This window comes from Centrocercus urophasianus, unplaced genomic scaffold, assembly GCF_019232065.1.
Source record: "Centrocercus urophasianus isolate 14NV4802_14NV808 unplaced genomic scaffold, USGS_Curo_1.0 seq_14, whole genome shotgun sequence".
In the NCBI taxonomy this organism is placed as follows: Eukaryota; Metazoa; Chordata; class Aves; order Galliformes; family Phasianidae; genus Centrocercus; species Centrocercus urophasianus.
The window spans coordinates 50,770,909-50,787,643 of record NW_024884586.1 but is presented as its reverse complement, the minus strand read 5'-3'; the positions used below and the strand labels follow the sequence as shown (position 1 = coordinate 50,787,643).

The 16,735-nt window shown below is 51.0% G+C and overlaps 3 protein-coding genes across 3 annotated transcripts in view; 2 read left to right on the top strand and 1 right to left on the bottom strand.

Annotated features, from left to right (window-relative positions):
- The window catches only part of POLE2 (DNA polymerase epsilon 2, accessory subunit), an 11,090-nt gene extending 9,235 nt beyond the window's left edge, over window positions 1–1,855 (top strand). Inside the window, exons 9-11 of the mRNA XM_042813626.1 lie at window positions 447–623; window positions 809–876; window positions 1,685–1,855. Coding sequence (XP_042669560.1) covers window positions 447–623; window positions 809–876; window positions 1,685–1,703 — 264 coding nt within the window. The 3' untranslated portion in view covers window positions 1,704–1,855. The remainder of the gene's footprint in view (window positions 1–446; window positions 624–808; window positions 877–1,684) is intronic.
- A 582-nt stretch (window positions 1,856–2,437) lies between these two features.
- On the top strand, window positions 2,438–14,531 carry DNAAF2 (dynein axonemal assembly factor 2). Its single transcript, XM_042813744.1, has 3 exons — window positions 2,438–4,027; window positions 12,479–12,625; window positions 13,921–14,531. Exons 1-3 carry the CDS (start codon window positions 2,438–2,440, stop codon window positions 14,392–14,394), a joined length of 2,211 nt encoding a protein of 736 aa, XP_042669678.1. The 3' UTR covers window positions 14,395–14,531.
- A 1,565-nt stretch (window positions 14,532–16,096) lies between these two features.
- The window catches only part of MGAT2 (alpha-1,6-mannosyl-glycoprotein 2-beta-N-acetylglucosaminyltransferase), a 1,819-nt gene continuing 1,180 nt past the window's right edge, over window positions 16,097–16,735 (bottom strand). Inside the window, 1 exon segment of the mRNA XM_042814272.1 lies at window positions 16,097–16,735. This exon segment is cut by the window's right edge and continues 10 nt beyond it. Within this exon segment, the coding sequence (XP_042670206.1) occupies window positions 16,616–16,735 (120 nt within the window). The 3' untranslated portion in view covers window positions 16,097–16,615.

The following is a 16,735-nucleotide window of genomic DNA, read 5'->3' as shown; positions in this document are numbered from 1 at the left end:
GGGTCCTGGGCAACCTGATCTGAATGTGTGTGTTTGGTGGCCCTGCTAGGCAGGGGGGTTGGAACTACATGATCCTTGAGGTCCCTTCCAACCCGGGTGATTCTGATTCTGTGATTCTGTGATTCTGTGGTATTGCAAGAAAAGCCCTGAGGAATAAAAGCAAGAAGGCTAAACACATACAGAAAATCTACGGCAGTGTTGGTACCTTCTGGGCTGGAGAAACAGATGAGCAGATTTTGCAGTTTGTGTATTAAAAAAGAAAACAAATCAGCAGCTAGCTGTTGCAGTGGAATCACTGCTTTGCTACAGAAAGCCCCACTAACCAGAGGGAGCGAGAGGCATGGAAAGTATTTCCAGGTTCAAAACTTCTCTATAGGCTGAACGTTTGTAGGAATGAGACTGACTTATAGGGTATGGCTCAGATGAACTCTCTGTTTATCTTGCAGTTTGTAAAGACCATATTATCACAAGGACACCTGACACCACTTCCACTGTATGTTAGCCCTGTGTACTGGGCCTACGACTACGCCCTGAGGGTTTATCCTGTGCCAGATATGCTCGTCGTTGCGGATAAATACGACCCCTTCACTGTCACCAACACTGACTGTCTCTGCATAAATCCTGTAAGATTTCCTTACACTTTACAGAATAAGACTTGTGCAGACAACCTTGAATTCATAAATTGCTTTATTAATATATTAGGAAAATTAATGATGGGTCAATTGCCAAAGGGAATGCAGTTACATACTGCCTCTGACCATCTGTACAGCGTTATACTTACACATTTGTGGTGTATTTTTCTTCACAGGGTTCTTTTCCAAGGAGTGGCTTTTCTTTCAAGGTATTCTACCCCTCCAACAAGACTGTTGAAGACAGGTAAATATATTTATTTTACTTGATGACTTTCTAGTTATCAGGAGGAATACAGAAAAGCAACTATATAAACAGAATGAATCTTCTAGCAGTTAACGCAGCAGCATAAGAAGCTCAGAAGCCTAGACCTAAAATAAGACATTCAGAAGTTATGGTCAGGAAACAGCGATGAGAAACGTGATCCAAAAGTAAACGGAAACATAGATTGTATTAAATGATTTTCAGTAACTGAGACCCAGTGGGGAAACAGATTTGTTTCTGAACATTATACTTGTTGCACGGGTTAATCACATTTAGAAATGATTTTTGGTTCATTTTGTGATCATAATCAAACTCAGAAGCCATTTTTATGCTCTGATTTCATGTGTTTTACACGTGTGATTATTCATTCCCAGTGTGGTCTTTCAACAGCTGGAAAAAAAACAAACCAGTTGCAAAAACAGAAAAACACAAACTAAACACTATCAAAAGATTTACAACTGTGCTAAAATTTCCATCTGTTTGAAATAACAGTGGTAGAACCAAACAGGAAAATTGCTATTTGTCTTGTCTGCCTCTGATTCAATTTCATGTCTTTTTGCAGAAGCTTTTTGACATCTTCTGTAGAATAGGGATAAAAGATGTAAGGGATAAAAGATAGATCTGTGTTTAATTCAGTCTTTACTTGAATACAGAAATAATCGTACCAAGAGGTGTTTTAGGTCTTTAGATAGATCAAAACATGAAGTCTTTCACAGATCACAGAATAGAATGATGTGGTATGTATTGACATTTCTTTTAACTAAACCTTTATTTTGTTTGGTATTTTCAGCAAGCTTCAGGGTCTCTGACTTTCTACAAGGCTACAAAAAGAGACTGAGCCTTTGTGAGGCCAACTGCAGCACTCGTTTAGATGGAGTGATTTTATGATGTTTTGCAGGCTGTTCATAATAAATGTCAAAGCCATGCTTATTTTGTACGACAATAAACTTTTACACAAAAATATGCTGCGTTTAGATAAAATTAATTTCCACAACACAAGAAAAGAAGGCACCTGGAAGAAGCAAGGGCACGTGTAGGAAATTGGTATCTTTTAGAAAGGAAGTGAAGAAGAGGGAGAACAGTTTTTCCCTATGCTGAGCAGAACTGAGAGCTAGTTCTCTGCTACCCACAGGAAGGGCAGCGCAGGCTGGGATTTGTCTTGGGGCAGGAAAGGCATAAGGCAGATTTGCCAGGGGCTGATAAGTGCTGGCAGTGGATAGTGGTACTCAGCCAGGGAGAGGCGAAAGAGAACAGGGGTGAGGTCGTTTGAAATCCATGCGGGAGCATCAGGACGTGGCAGTACTGATTTGCATAGGTGGTATAGCCTGCAGCAGTTGTAGTGGCCCTGCGGAGCTCACTGGGGCGCCATCTTGCTCGGCGTCGCGATAGCAACGGACTGACGGCGCCACCGCCATCTTGTTTAGCGTCGTCATAGCAACAAAAGAAGGGTGCCGCCATCTTGTTTAGCGTCGCCATAACAACGCGATAGGCCAGAACGGAGCCGCCATCTTGTTTACGCGTCTCCACAGCAACCGGCGCGGCCATGGCGGGCCCGGGGCGGCTGGAGGAGCTGGAGCTGAGCTCCGAGGAAGCGGAGCGGCTGCAGCGGGCCTTCCGCGACGAGCGGTTCCGGGCGCTGTTCGCCGAGTACGCGGCGGAGCTGGCCGACCCGGAGCAGCGGCGGCTGTACGAGGAGGAGGTGACGGCCCTGGAGCGGGAGCGCGGCGTGGAGGTGCGCTTCATCCACCCGACGCCGGGCTACGTGCTGCGCACCAGCCAGGCCGGCTCCCGCCGCTGCTACCTCAACATCTGCAGCAACCCGCACGTCGCCCCACCGCAGGCCCGCGCCGAGCCGGGCGGCCAACGTTGGGCGCTGCCCCACAGCCTGGCGCCGGGCCGCGAGGAGTTGGGCCGGGCCGGCCGCCGCTGCCTCGTTTACGATGTCGTCTTCCACCCCGCCGCGCTCCGCTTGGCCGCCCGCAGCGCCCGCTTCCGCCGGCTGCTCAGCGACGTGGCCATGGAGGCCGTGGAGAGCCGCTTCTCCGCGCAGCTCGACCGCGCCAACGCATCCGTGCTCCGCGGCGCCCGCTACAAGGGCGTCCCGCAGGCGCCCGTCATCCGCTCCCCGCTGCCCGGCGGCGCCCCGCAGACGCCCTCTGACACCGCCCTGCCGCCGCCGCCGCCGCTCCCCCCGCCCAGCCTTCCTTCCGCCGCTCCCCCGCCGGCCCCCGGCCCCACCACCCCGCGCTGGAGCGTCCGCCACCGCTCCTACGTGGACCTACAGGACTACTGTCACGACTCGGCGCCCGGCCCGGTGCCCCGGGAGCTGGTGGTGACGGTGGAGCTGCCGCTGCTCCGCTCCGCCGCTCAGGCCGAGCTGGAGGTCCGCCCGCGGGAGCTGCGCCTCGACTCGCGGCGGCCCGCCTACCGCCTCCGCCTCCGCCTCCCGTACCGCGTGGACGAGAGCGCGGGCCGCGCCGTTTTCGACAAGGCCGAGCGGCGGCTGCTGGTCACGCTGCCCGTCGTACCGCCGCCCGGCCCGGGGGCGCCGCTCGGGGAGGCCGGCGGGGAGCGGTGGGAGCAGCCCCGGGAGGAGGCCCGGCCCGGCCCGGAGCTCCCTGACCAGCCGGCGACCGCATCCTCCCTGCCGCCCCGCTCCGAGGCCGCTTTCCCGAGCGCCGGCCCCGAGCCTGGGGCCTCTTTCCCCGCTCCGAGCGCCGGCTCCGAGCCAGCTCCTCCCGACGGGGCCCCCCCTCCGTGCCCGGCCGAGGGCGGCCCCGGCCACATGGCTCATCCCCGGGGCGGGGGTGACTCCGGTCCCGCCACTGCTGCGTGCCCTCCCTTCCGGTGCCGCCAGGATGAGGCCTCCCTCACCCTGCTCCTGCCGGTGCCCGGCATCCAGCCCCAGAGCCTCAGCGGGGAGGTGGCCGCCAACCGCTACAGCGTCCGCTTCTCCAGCGGTGCCGTTGCCTATGCCCTCATCCTGCAGTTCCCCGCCGCCAATAGGCTGGCTGCCCCCGAGACCAGCGTCAGCGTGGGCGCCCACAACGCTGTCATCCTGCTTGCCAAGGCCGCGGAGAGCACCGGGCTTTGGGAGAAGTACTGCTTCGGCCTCGACGCCTCCGCTCTGCAGGTAACAGCTTCCAGAGGTTGCTGTGCTCTCCCCACGTCGCAGCACTGTGTGTGTGATATCTCTTAGGTTATCACTTGCAGGGCTGGTAGCAGATGTCAGTGTGACAAATGACATAATTAGTGCTGGCATCATGTGAGCGGAACGAAGGTCGTGTTGTGGAGCTGATAGCTTCGTCCTTGGGGCTGGAATGACTTCTGCCTCCAGAGCTGAGTCTTTTCCTGAAAGAAATGCTGATATGAGTGAAAATGGCATGGCCTTCATCCTTAACCTTTCCCACATGAGTTTGCCAAGATTGCCAAGTTCACCAGCTGCTTCTCACAGCAACATTGCAAACCAATAGGAAAGCACAGTGCTGTGCTCTGGGGGAGCCTGTGGAATGCGGGTATGGAGTAAGACGATCTCCAGAGGTCCCTTCCAACCTCAGCTGTTGTGTAACAACCTCCTGGCTCACTCAGCCTGTGTATGTGAAGAAAGGAGATGTTGGTCATCCACCAGAGGCACACACGTGTGCAGCTCCTTGAAATGCAGTTGTGAGGGGAGCCTTTCAGTTCAGCATTCCCTCTACAGCTGCAAAACACAGTACTGTAGCCACAGTAGCTGTGAGCAGTCTCCCCCTGTGCTGGTGTGCTTCCCCATCCCTTCATTACATCTGAGTATGGTTCTTGTGGAGATGTTTTTTTCTTCTGAGGGCCATTAGGCAGTAGATGCTCTGTGTGATGGAGAAATACAGCGTGTCTGCTGCATCTGGATGACACCTCGCTGAGGGCCAGCACTCTCCCCAGAAGGTGCTCTGTGAAGCAGCACTCACACAAGTTTGGTGGAGAAGTTCTCCATCAAATCCACCCTTCTGTAAGCTGGGTGCCTCATGTAACTTACGTGAGCAGGGGTTAAGGCTGTGTAAATCTTACTGAACTTTTTGGCCCTGTGACTTTGAGCTTATCTGTGTTTTAGAAAATCAAACACTTTGGATCACAAACCATGGGAGTGCGAGTCTGCAAAACTGGTGAAGTATATTGAAAGGGATGATGGCTTGGAGCCTTAATTGCTCAGCCCCTACAGTTAGAGCGTACTGCCTGATTCTGAGGGAGATACATTTATCCCATTAGTATCTGTGCAGCTGAAGCTTCCTGTTTATTTCCCATCTAGCAGGCTAACACCTTTCCTGTGAGCTTCTCTGAAGGAGGAGCTGATCAGCTGGGTATCAGAGGATGGATTTATTGAGAACCACCCGCACTGAAATGCTTACAGTGTATTTCCTTGACTTGTAGCAGAGCAGGAGCCTGCAAGTCTGTACAGTTGGGAGCACAAAGTGTTTGACACTGCTGCTGGTCTGTAGAAGCAAACACTGCTGATGCAGTGTCAGGTTGCATGCAGGAGGCTCTTGTGCCAACTGCTGCCTATGTTCTGTGTGCATAGGGAAGGGATGAATGGCAACTAGAAGCATTCTGACTGCTTTGTCACCTGGTCTGCATATATCCATCCCTGCATCGTGTGCCACGATGCATGTCAGCCTGCTCACTTGTTGGTTGGTAGCAGACAGGCCTAAACATACATCTAGCAATCTTACTCCTGGAGTATCTGATAGCCTGCTGCAGTTCTCCAGGGACATTAGCAGAAATGGTGGGGTGAGGATACAGTGGTTTGCAGACGTCACTGTGATTGATGCTCATTCATTAGCATGTATCATTTTAAATGGTTATAGCAAAATCCTACGTTCTAAGGGAGCAGAGCACAGCTTTCTGTGACTCTTTGCAGGGTTCTTGCTGAAAATTCATTTTGGGAGCAGGAAATTCTGCTGCAGTGTCTGGTGCTTTGGCTGACGGATATGTTTGCATGCTTTGATCTCAGCCTTGCAGTTAGGATATTTGATGTTTTTATGATGGGGGAACATCTTTCTAGGGAAAAGTGTTCAAATGCTACTCAAGAATGGAATTTTGATCAATTCAACTTTTTTTTTTTGACAAAACCCCCATATCTTTAAATGTTCTGAGTTTATTATACATTGCAAAGTGTTTTGGCTGGAGTAGTAGGAGGAGGAGCTCTGGAATCAGTCACAGGCCTCCCAGCCATTCATTTATGTAGCAGAGTAAAAAGACAGATTTCTTCTGTGGTGCAGCCCTTTTGGATCCAGGGCAGCAAATTGAAGCAGTTGGAATAATCTGAAGTCATTTGTTCTCTTTGCTTTTCTTCTAAACTGTGCTATTTCCCAGAAGTGCCTGTGCCAGCACAGATAGCTGCATTCACTCAGAGAGAAGTGAGAAAAATTAATATTTAATTAGAGCTACTATTATATGCTGTCTTCTGTCCATTAACGATTAGTCTGTGGTAGCTTCTCCTCTGCTAATGTTGGTTTCCTTAATTTGTCTGCTGTAATCTCTGTTATTTTTCTCCTGTGGATCTATCCCTGTAAATCAGAGCTATGCACTGGGATCTGCCAGCAGCTGCATCGATCGCAGAGGAGAGCACTTTAGGGATAAGCTCAGCAGCAGTGCCCCACTGAATGGCATTAGGTGGCTTTTGGTGGCCTGGGTGAGCAGAATGTTATCCTTTACCTCTGGTCTGCCTGCTTGTAGCCCCTTCTCCCACAGGGGATAGCAAACAAAGAGCCAATGTTCTTCATGGACAGGAAATGCCCATCCTGGTATCTTCTAGGAATCCACTTCTTATGGGAGACGAAGGCCTGGAGCAAGTTCCTTGCTGGGTGAGTGATGCAGAAACGTGCCTAGCGCGCCGCTGGCTGTTCCAGTCCCCCGTGATGCTGCCCGTGTAATTACCTCCCATTAACTCACCAAACAGCCAGCAAAATGCATTGGGATAATTGCTCTCTGCACGAGCAGAATGTGTGTCTTCAGAGCCCCATCCCCAGGCTGCGATGTAGCGCAGCACGTGGCTGCATTTTTATCTCCTGTGTGCCTCTGCCCGGATCAGCATGCCGATAGCTGCGCCCGTAATTGCACAGCTCTGCCTCCTGTGCTTCTGAACTTCTGTTCCCACAATGGCCTCTTTTCTCCTCAGAAATTGGACTGATGCAGATAATGGAAGAAGAATGAGTCGTGCTCCGCTTAGAACAGCGCTCTTGAAACAGAACTTCAAGGACCGGGTTTCCTTTTGTAAAGGCAGAGCCTCTTGAATCGCCGTGCTGAAAGATGGTATATTTAGAGCTCGGTTTCCATAGATGCTGAGCAGTCTGGATTTCTACCCCAGCTAAAGCAAGTGCTTATTTTCAGCAAACCTCTGCAGCACAGCAGTCCTTCGCCCCCCAGACCTCAGATGTGTTGCTGCAAGGACTCCTTCATTTGATAGCTCTTGACGTCACCGATGTTCCCACTTTGCTGCGCAGTGAAGCTCTCTGCCAACCCTGAGCCGTACCTCTCTGATCTCTGATCAGTTGCAGCCATTGCTTTTTTTTCCTTTCAGAGCAGTCTCCTTCCTTGGCCAAACCACGGTGAGCAGAAATCCTATGAAAAATAGAAATTTCATAACATTGGACTTGGATTTATGTTTCGGGGGCTCAGATGTTACTGTTTCTGTTGTGTTACTGTCACAAGCTGCTATGCTCTGCTGCAGATCTCGGCCTGTCGATCCCTCTGCCCTTCTTTCCTGGTCCTGGTTTTCCAGGAGAGTGTGTCTGAATCCTAAGAGCTCACGCTGAGGAAACCCCCTACACCAGAGAACCCTCCCCCCTTTCTTTTTAAGACAACAGAACCTGTGAAATATGTTATGAAAAAGAATAGCTGAGAGCTAAATACCCATCAGTAACATTTGTGAGCCTGCCAGGCAAGGTTTCTGAGAACAGCATGTCCTGGAACGTCCCAGTTCACAGCAGAGCTGGAGTTGGGAAATTACTGAAACCATGGCTTTGTAGAGTGCTGTTGTGTCATGTTTGCTTTCCTGTTTGATTCTGAACAGAAATACAAGCCAGGATACTCAGCAGCTCCTCTCAGGCTCGCTGTTGCAGCCCATCAGCATTTCACGTGCCACGTTCACGTTCATTTCATGTTCATTTCCCTTACCTACCATCAGTGCAACCAAAGAAACTTGCTTTTTCACTACTGTGTGATATAGAATCTTTTCTTTGCTTAGGAAAGATGTGTTGTGAGCATTACTTAACACAGGTATCTGAAAGAGAATTGTGCAGTGACACGAAGCTTTGCTTCCCTTCTGTGGGAATGCTTATGTCTTCATGGGGAAGTGTTTGATGGCTGTGTTACTGAACACAGTGTGGTGTTTCTGCTCGGCCTGGCCACCAGAGCCCAGTGAGACCCTATCAAAGCTCTTGCTGTTTTTTCCTTTGCTAGGAGCCCTTAGATAACGCTGCAGCACTGTAACCTCTGGTCACTGCTACGTGTCCAACCTCTGGACTGTGTCCAGGCACTGTGGCTGGGCCCGCTCCCCTGCTCAGCTTTCCTCGCGATCAGAGATCTCAGACTTAGGACTCTGGTGGAGGAACGGTCTTGGTTTGAGGGGCAACCAAGTGTGCAGCCTGCAGAGTTGTTGGAGTGCAAGAAACCTTTGCATTTGAAGGCTCTGATTATCAGGAAGAGCTCTGAGCTGGGGAATGGATGGACTGCTGCAGTGTGTTCCTGCAGGGTGCCAGCACATCCAGCCAGCAGTGCTGGATCACAGCTGTGAGCTTGGATGCAGCCCTGCTGTGTTTATGCACCCATGTTTTGCCTTCGGTTCCAAGCTGTTCAGAGCTGTTAGATGTTTTCTTTTAACATTCAATCAGTGTTACCATTTTCAGTCATCAAACTGCTAAAAAGAGTCAATATCCCTTGGTGATGGCATTGTCTTAGAAAATGGTGCTAGAAAATGAGCCTTTTGCATTTAAACTTTATGAAAGTTTGGGTTTGATTCACTTAATTTTGGGCTCAGCACTTCAGGACTCTTAATGAGGTTTTTGGGAGACCAGAGAAGGTTGGAAAAGGACAACAGAACCAAGTCACTGTTTTTTTTTTTCTTCCAAAGTAACCTCTTTGGTTAGAATCCAGGGAACTGTAGGCCTGTCAGCCTGACCTCAGTGCCAGGGGAGGTGATGGAGCAAATCATCTTGGATGAGGTTGCACAGCATGTATGCAGTGTCCAAGGGATCAGGCCCAGCCAGCAGGGTTCATGAAAGGCAGGTTGTGCTTGACCAACCTCATCTCCTTCTATGACTGGGTGACCAGTCTGATAGATGAGGGAAGGGCTGTTGATGTAGTCTTCCTAGACTTCAGCAAAGCCTTTGACACGGTCCCTCACAGGCTTCTTCTGGGGAAACTGGCTGCCTGTGCTCTGAACAGATATACAATTCTTTGGGTAAGGAACTGGCTACAGGGCCGTGCCCAGCGGGTCGTGGTGAATGGAGTGAAGTCCAGCTGGCGACCTGTGTCAAGTGGTGTCCCCCAGGGGTCAGTACTGGGGCTGATCATGTTTAATATCTTTATTGATTACCTGGATGAGGGCATTGAGTGCACCCTCAGTAAGTTTGCAGATGACACCAAGCTGGGAGGTGGCGTGGATCTGCCTGAGGGCAGGGCGGCCCTTCAGAGGGATTTAGACAGGCTGAACCGCTGGGCTGAGGTGAATGGGATGAGGTTCAACAAGGCCAAGTGTCGAGTTCTGCACTTTAGGCACAACAACCCCATGCAGCGTTACAGGCTTGGGGATGAGTGGCTGGATGAGTGTGGAGAAGAGAAGGACCCGGGGGTGTTGGTTGATGCTCGGCTGAACATGAGCCCACAGTGTGCCCAGGTGGCCAAGAGGGCCAACGGCATCCTGGCCTGCATTAGAAATGGTGTGGCCAGCAGGAGCAGGGAGGTGAGCATCCCCCTGTACTCAGCACTGGTGAGGCTGCACCTCGAGTACTGTGTTCAGTTTTGGGCTCCTCGCTACAGGAAAGATGTTGAGGTCCTGGAGCGTGTGCAGAGAAGGGCAACGAAACTGGTGAGGGGTCTGGAGCACAAACCTTATGAGGAGCAGCTGAGGGAGCTGGGATTGTTCAGTCTGGAGAAGAGGAGGCTCAGGGGAGACCTCATTGCTCTCTATAACTTCCTGAAGGGAGGTTGTGGTGAAGAGGGGTTTGGCCTCTTCTCCCAGGCAACGAGCAGCACACGGGGCAATGGTTGCAAGTTGTATCAGAAGTGGTTCAGGTTGGACATAAGGAAGAACTTCTTCTCTCAGAGAGTGGTCAGGCTCTGGAATGGCTGCCCAGAGAGGTGGTGGAGTCGCCGTCCCTGGCAGTGTTCAAGAGGCGTCTGGATGACGTGCTGCGTCATATGGTTTAGTGCTGGTGGTGGCAGTGGTGATGAGGAGACTGTTGGACTGGATGATCTCATAGGTCGTTTCCAACCTTGTGATTCTATGATTCTATGATTCTCTTTCCAAACTACATTCAAATGATAGTTTGCTTTTGCTATAAAGCAAACAAATGCCTGATGAACTTTGAATTGATAGGTTCATTATGGGAATAATTTTCTTACACAGAGTGGTTGTGTCAGGCAACATTCACCTGCTGATGAAGCCCATGGAAGCGCTTTTCGAGCTGTTGGATCTTTGCAGTCATTAAAACCTTACAGAAGTTTTCCCTCTGAGCCTCCAGTTCAGCACCTCCGCTCCCCAGAACCGTGAGCCTCGAAGCCCCATGCATTGAGGCCCTACAGACAGAGGAGTCTGTGCTCCAGGGATCAGCCTCTCCCTGCAGGAGATGCACGGATGCTGTAAGCCTGAGGTCTGCCCCTCTTTTCAAACCCTCGCAGCCTGTGTCAGGGCCTGGAGTACGAAGTGCAGAGCAGAGGACTCAGAGTGCAGCTGTGTGAGGGCAGGGCTGAGAGCCACCAGGAAGAGCAAATGCAGTTCTGAGCTGCTACAACAGTATCATAAATAGCAGAAAACAATTTAAGATGCAGTAATTTCCTTATGGGTCACTGAAATCATCCGTGCAGGCTCATCATTTGCTGCTGCATTTACGGGCCAGAGCAAACAGGTTTTTAAATACATTGCTGAATGACTTCTTGCTGAAGTCCGTGCCTTGATAACATCAGCAGGAGTAGAAATGGCTCGGCATATGCTCGCTGTGAACGCAGAGTTTGAATTACAGTTGCTGGTTGTCTGAACACGCTAATGACAGTCATTGTATTGGTAACAAATGGCACTGCTTGTGCCAACAGCACCTGCTGCTTTGATTTCTGCCCGGCTGCTGGCTTTCAGACTTCGACTGCTTCCTTGCAGTGTAAGTGCAGGGCTGTGGGAGTAGAGCAGAGAGCTGCAGCACTGAGACAGAACGGTGCAAGCAGCAGCACGAGCAGTGGCTGCTTGTCCTCGGCTAGATGCTGAGCCTGTTGTGGGGAAGCTTTGCGGAAGTTTCCACTTGTGACAGTTCCTGCACTGAATAGTGAAAATAATAGGGAGCTATTTTATTTTTCCCATTCAGATTTTGTTTCTGTTAAGATAACGGTCAAGTGTTGTACCTTAGAAACAGTGCAGCATCCGAGTGTGCGTAAGGCTGCATCCATGGGGCAAAAATGAATTACCTCTTTGTTGCTCAGGCTGCAAGGTGGTGCTGCTAACTGGATGTAACTTTCGTTGGGCTGACAAGAGGGTGTGACAGAATGAGATGTTTTGGATATGAGTGACGGCAGAAGCCTTGCAACTTATTCCTCCTGTTTCCAACTCAAGTGTTCACTGCTGAATGGAAACGTCATTCCCCCAGGCAGCCCTCTGGGTAGAACTGGTTTTGCTGTGCTGAATGAGGTCTGTCTACCCACAGCCTTAAGCAGATGCCTTTGGAAGAATAGGAGCACCGGGTCCACCACACTTAGGAAACTGCTCCTCCAGGATGTGTTTTAGGGCTGTTCATTAACTGTAAGCGATTGAAATCTTAAAACCTGTGGCAACGTGTTTGGTGCTGCTGAACCACAGCTGACACAGCCTCAGGACCTGCCCCAGCCTGCGGGAGCCTTGGGCACCTCTCTGCTTCTTCCAGTCGCTCTTGGCTCGTGCCAAAGGGGACACCTGAGGAGCCTTCTCAGGTGGATGTGAATGGAATACTGACATGCATGTTTATGGCTGTGGCTTCAGAGGGTCTGGATGCCTCAGGTGTTTGCGTTTCCCCAAAGCAAGAGGCTGAAACAAATCCCTGCATGCTCGAGACCGCCTGATGTAGGACAGGTGAGGACAGCAGAACTGCATCACTGCAAATCGTTCCTCAGACCTGTATATGAATTGTGGATCCAGAGAGAGAAAGCATGTTGCTTTCCTCTGCACTTGGAATCAACATGAGCTAAGTGCTGCTCTGTGTTGGCTTCACTGCATCCCTTGTGAGCGTCCCACGCGGAATCTGTATCCACAAGCGAGTGCTGGGACTGCTGGTTTGTGACTCGGGCTCCTGGCGTTGTTCCATGTGAGTTTCTTGCTCCAATACCTCTGAAGTATGGGACAGAATGAACATAAACTGCTCTTTCTTTTCTTTAGGAGAGGTTATTTGTCAGTGAAGAAAACATTGATGGATTCCTACGTACTGTTCTGTGCCCCTCCTCGTGCATGCAGTCAGAGCTGGAAGCTCAGACGTCGATTGAGGTGCTCGATGTGTCTGAGGACAGAACTCAGATCAGGCTGAAGGTAAGGAGCTCTGGCAGCAGTACATGCTGCCGACTGATTTCTGTACTTCAGCCAGAGAGCATCAGCTTGAGTGCAACAGCTCTGTCTTGATGTAGCACAAAAAGCCACAGCGTATGGTGTATTTGTAAGCATTGGTGTCAGTTTGTAGGGAGAGGTTCACATTTGTGCCATTTAATGTCACCAAAGGATTGGAACTTCATTATATTTCACTGGGAAGGTGGAGAGCTGTGATGCTGTCATTGGAGATGTTCTTTCACCTTGCAGGAATAGACAGTGGGCATCCATGCACTGTCTCTTGCTGATAGAAAAGTGGCCAACTAGTTACCTAGTGTGCCTTCTTTAGAGCAGTCCCATCCGCATCCAGGCGATGACAACACGCTGCAAACAAATCAGGGCAGATGTCTTCTGGACAAAACCAGAACATTCTTAATGTTGAACTAAATAAGTGAATGCTCCACGTCCTTCCTATGTACAACAGTTGGGTGGAGCCTGGTAAGCAGAGCTGGGCTTACCCCAGGGACTGGGGGCAGGAGGGAGGGCATGAAGCTGCTGCTGGTGGCTGACATGTGAAGGATCCTTAGGATGGGCAGAGAGAGTTCTGTTGCTGCCAGTATTTCATGCTCTGCCTTATCACAAGGACAGTGAAAACCTGGAGAATTTTGTTTGCGAAGAATTGGGTCTCAGACTCTTAAAAGTATTTCTTTTGGTTCTTAGCAGAGTGAGCCACCGCTCTGGGGTCAGGGAAGCTGTGATGCAGGCAGTGCAGCCCTGTGCCCAGCTGCTCCCTGCCTGCTGGTGGGAGGCCGTGCTACCTGTGGGGATCGGGCAGCAGCAGGTGGCACAGCTCTCCTGAGGCACACAGAGCAATTCCTCGATGAACTCGCTGAGGCCGATGGAGAAAGGCAGCCTGCTTGCCAGTCCCTATGTTCTCAAACAGCAAGACGGTCGTTTCCCTCACTGTAAGGTTAAAAGCTGCTCCTTGCAATGAGAGTTTGGCTCCTTTGGCTGATGTTGTCACCTCTGGGCACAGTGGCTTTGCCTTTTTCCACTCTGTTAATTGCATTATAAGCCATGACCGCGTGGAAGCCGCCCAGTAGCGTTTCCTACTGCAGAGGAAACCCTGAGGAAGCGAGCAGCCTCCCGGCCCCTCATTCCCACTGCACGGGATCAGGAAAACCTCTGCTCCACACTGACTGCTTCCTGGGGGGAGAAACGAGCATCCCTGCCTGCTTCACAGCAGCTCGGGCTGCCTGGTCAGCTTCAGATATAAAACAATGAATGTATTTTCTCCTCAGGCGCAGGAAGCAGCCAGTTCTGAACGCGATGAAACCAAACAAGCAGTGAGCAGCTCAGGAGGAGTCGTCGCTGCGAAGAACAACGGGGACCACCTCCAAACAGAGCCAGAGCCAGAGCATGCAGCCACTGGCACGGCTGAGCAACGGCCTGCACAAAACCAGCGAGCTGCTGGATCTTTAGTAACAGCTGAAACAATAGGAGAAGTGGATGGAAGTGCACAGCATTGTTTGCAGCAGGAACCTTCTGACACCGGTGCGGCGCTTCCTGGCAAACCTGGGGGAAAAGAGCGAGCTTTAGATGAGGCATTTGCAGGCCTGGGGTTGGAGGGGGGGCGGGCAAGGGGGGTGGAGAGCCCAGCTGCATCCCCACTCCTGCAGGAGGTGGGTGAGGATGGGAGCGTGCAGAGCATTACAGACCACAGCACACACTGCAGCATCGCCTTCCAGAACTCTGTGCTGTATGAACTGGACTAGCGGGGCCGCGCCAGCATTTCCTCCTCGTGTTTGACTGTGGTTTATGGCTGCAGGGCTGAAAGCAGAACCGGGTTCCTTCTGAAACTCTTAATCTGTCAACGAAGAACGCTTAAGCCATTAATACTTTGTGAAGTTAACATGTCTCAGTTTCCTTTATTTATACGTATGGGTTGAACTAATTTCACTGACGGGAACGATGCAGCTGAAGCTCTGCGCTCCTGGAAGACAGTGCCTCTTTATTGTTTATGTAACTTTCTTAATCTGTTGCCAAATTACACGGAGTAGTTGTATATCCTTCTTCTAATGGCTCCCTCAGGAGCCGCTGTATTTAGTCCACCTAGAAATGAGCAGTGTTCATCATTTGCTCAAACCCTTCATTTTGTGATAACTGCAGGATTAGGCAGCCGCCGAGTTCTAGCAATCAAATGAAATTCCTAATTACACGGAGAAGTTCTAATTAGTCTCCTAGAAATAATTAGCATTTATACCACATATTCTGCCCTAGTACATGTTTTCAGTGATGCAGCATCCAAGCACAGCCCCGTCTGTCAGCTGAACAAACACAACCGTGCAATAAAACCATCCTGTCTCGTGGCCGTCTGCTCAGTGCAGGCGACTTCTGGAGCTGATTCCCTTCGTCCAGATGAGATGTGCTGTTGAGAAGCAGCTCCATGGGAGCTGCAGCACGCTGCGGGCTCCTCCTCTCTGAAGTGCAATAACCAGGAGAACAAATCTACAGTAAACTTTCAATTCCCACTCTGACCGCTTCTGCTTCTGGTTTTTGAGTTGCACAAGACCGTAACTCTTCAGAACACAGTTAAATGGGACGTGTTTCACAGCAGCTCTGGAATTGCCCCCGTGCTGCTCTGTGAGCTGCAGTGCAGAAGTCCCTAGGGACAGAGGGCCCGGGGGTGGGGGCTGTGCAGGGAAGGTGAGCCCATGGTGGTGCAGCCCTGGGGGAGGGATGGGGGAGCTGACACAGCCCGCACTGCTGTTCTCAGCATCAGCCCTGACTGTGGAACGATGAAATGTAGCAAATACCAAAGCTCATACAAAATCTTGGCACTCAAATTACCCGTAACAAAAATGCAGTTTATCATGGCACATTCAGAGTAAACGTTTTGTATTATTTGGACTATTTCACAAAACCTGGCACGCTCTGGAAACCAAAGTGGTGTCAAAGTGGGGAAGAAGGGCAGTGCTGCCCGTGTCCCCGTGCGCTGTTACCACTGGTCTCCTAACAACACCAGCCCTATTCCATCTGATTAAGAAACAAAATTGGTTTTTCATGTTCCCCCCAGCATCCCTCAACGTAAAATCTACCTGTGCCAATTTTGGTAGCAGCTTCCTTTGCTAACACACCCGTGTTCCACAAACCTCTGTGCTGCCAGAGGTGCTGTGCCATCACCTTAATGCAGACTGATGACTGCTGGCTGTTAACGAAGGGCTCTGCTGCTTTCACCTCCATTCAGCCCCTTCCATCACCCAGCACTGCTCCCACTTCACGCCGCTGACAGCTCCAATGCAAGCTGGGGGGCAGCACACAGCTGTTCCTCTACTCTAGCTCCATTAGTGCCATTCATTCAAACCACAGTGAAATTCAATGCAGGCTGATGGACGCTGCCCCATGGCCCGGCTCCGCAGCAACACAAGAGGCCATCACCTTTATGGGATAATGAAGAACTCCTCCAGCATTACAAAACAACTGAATTTTATTTTGGCAGAACTAAAAAAATTGTATATATTTATCTACATCGTAGTAAAAACAATGATTTTTTTCTTTTTTTCCTTCATATATTCACCAACACGCGGCCAACCACCCAGCACAGCACGGCGCCGCGGATGGCAGGGAGGCAACGCGCTGCCCCAGGACACGGTGCAGAAAAAGAACCCAAAGCGGACACAGCGAGCACTGCAAAGACGTGCTTGGTGCAGAGCTCTCTCCTCCTCTTCCTCCTTTTATTCCTCCTCCAGGTGAGCGCAGCACGGAGCACAACCATCCACGCTGCTCCCACAGCCCGGCCGCACACAGCGCTGCCAAGCTCCGCACACCGGAGATGAACGTTTTGGGACACCTTTGACATGAATGTTTATTCATATTAAAGCAGAAACCAACTCATAAATGCTTGTTTTTTTCGTCTGTTTTTCTCTTTATACACGTGTGTGTCTGTAAAAGACGGGATGGGGCAGTTCAAAAAGGAGAAGGCTGCGAGCGTGGTCCTCACTGGAGGCGGCGGTAACTCTTACAGAGTTCGTGGTCCCGGATGTCCCCCCAGCCTCCGTTCTTGACGTGAGGGGACAGGGGGGCCATGGAGTACCTTTTGCTGACGCTCATCGTCTC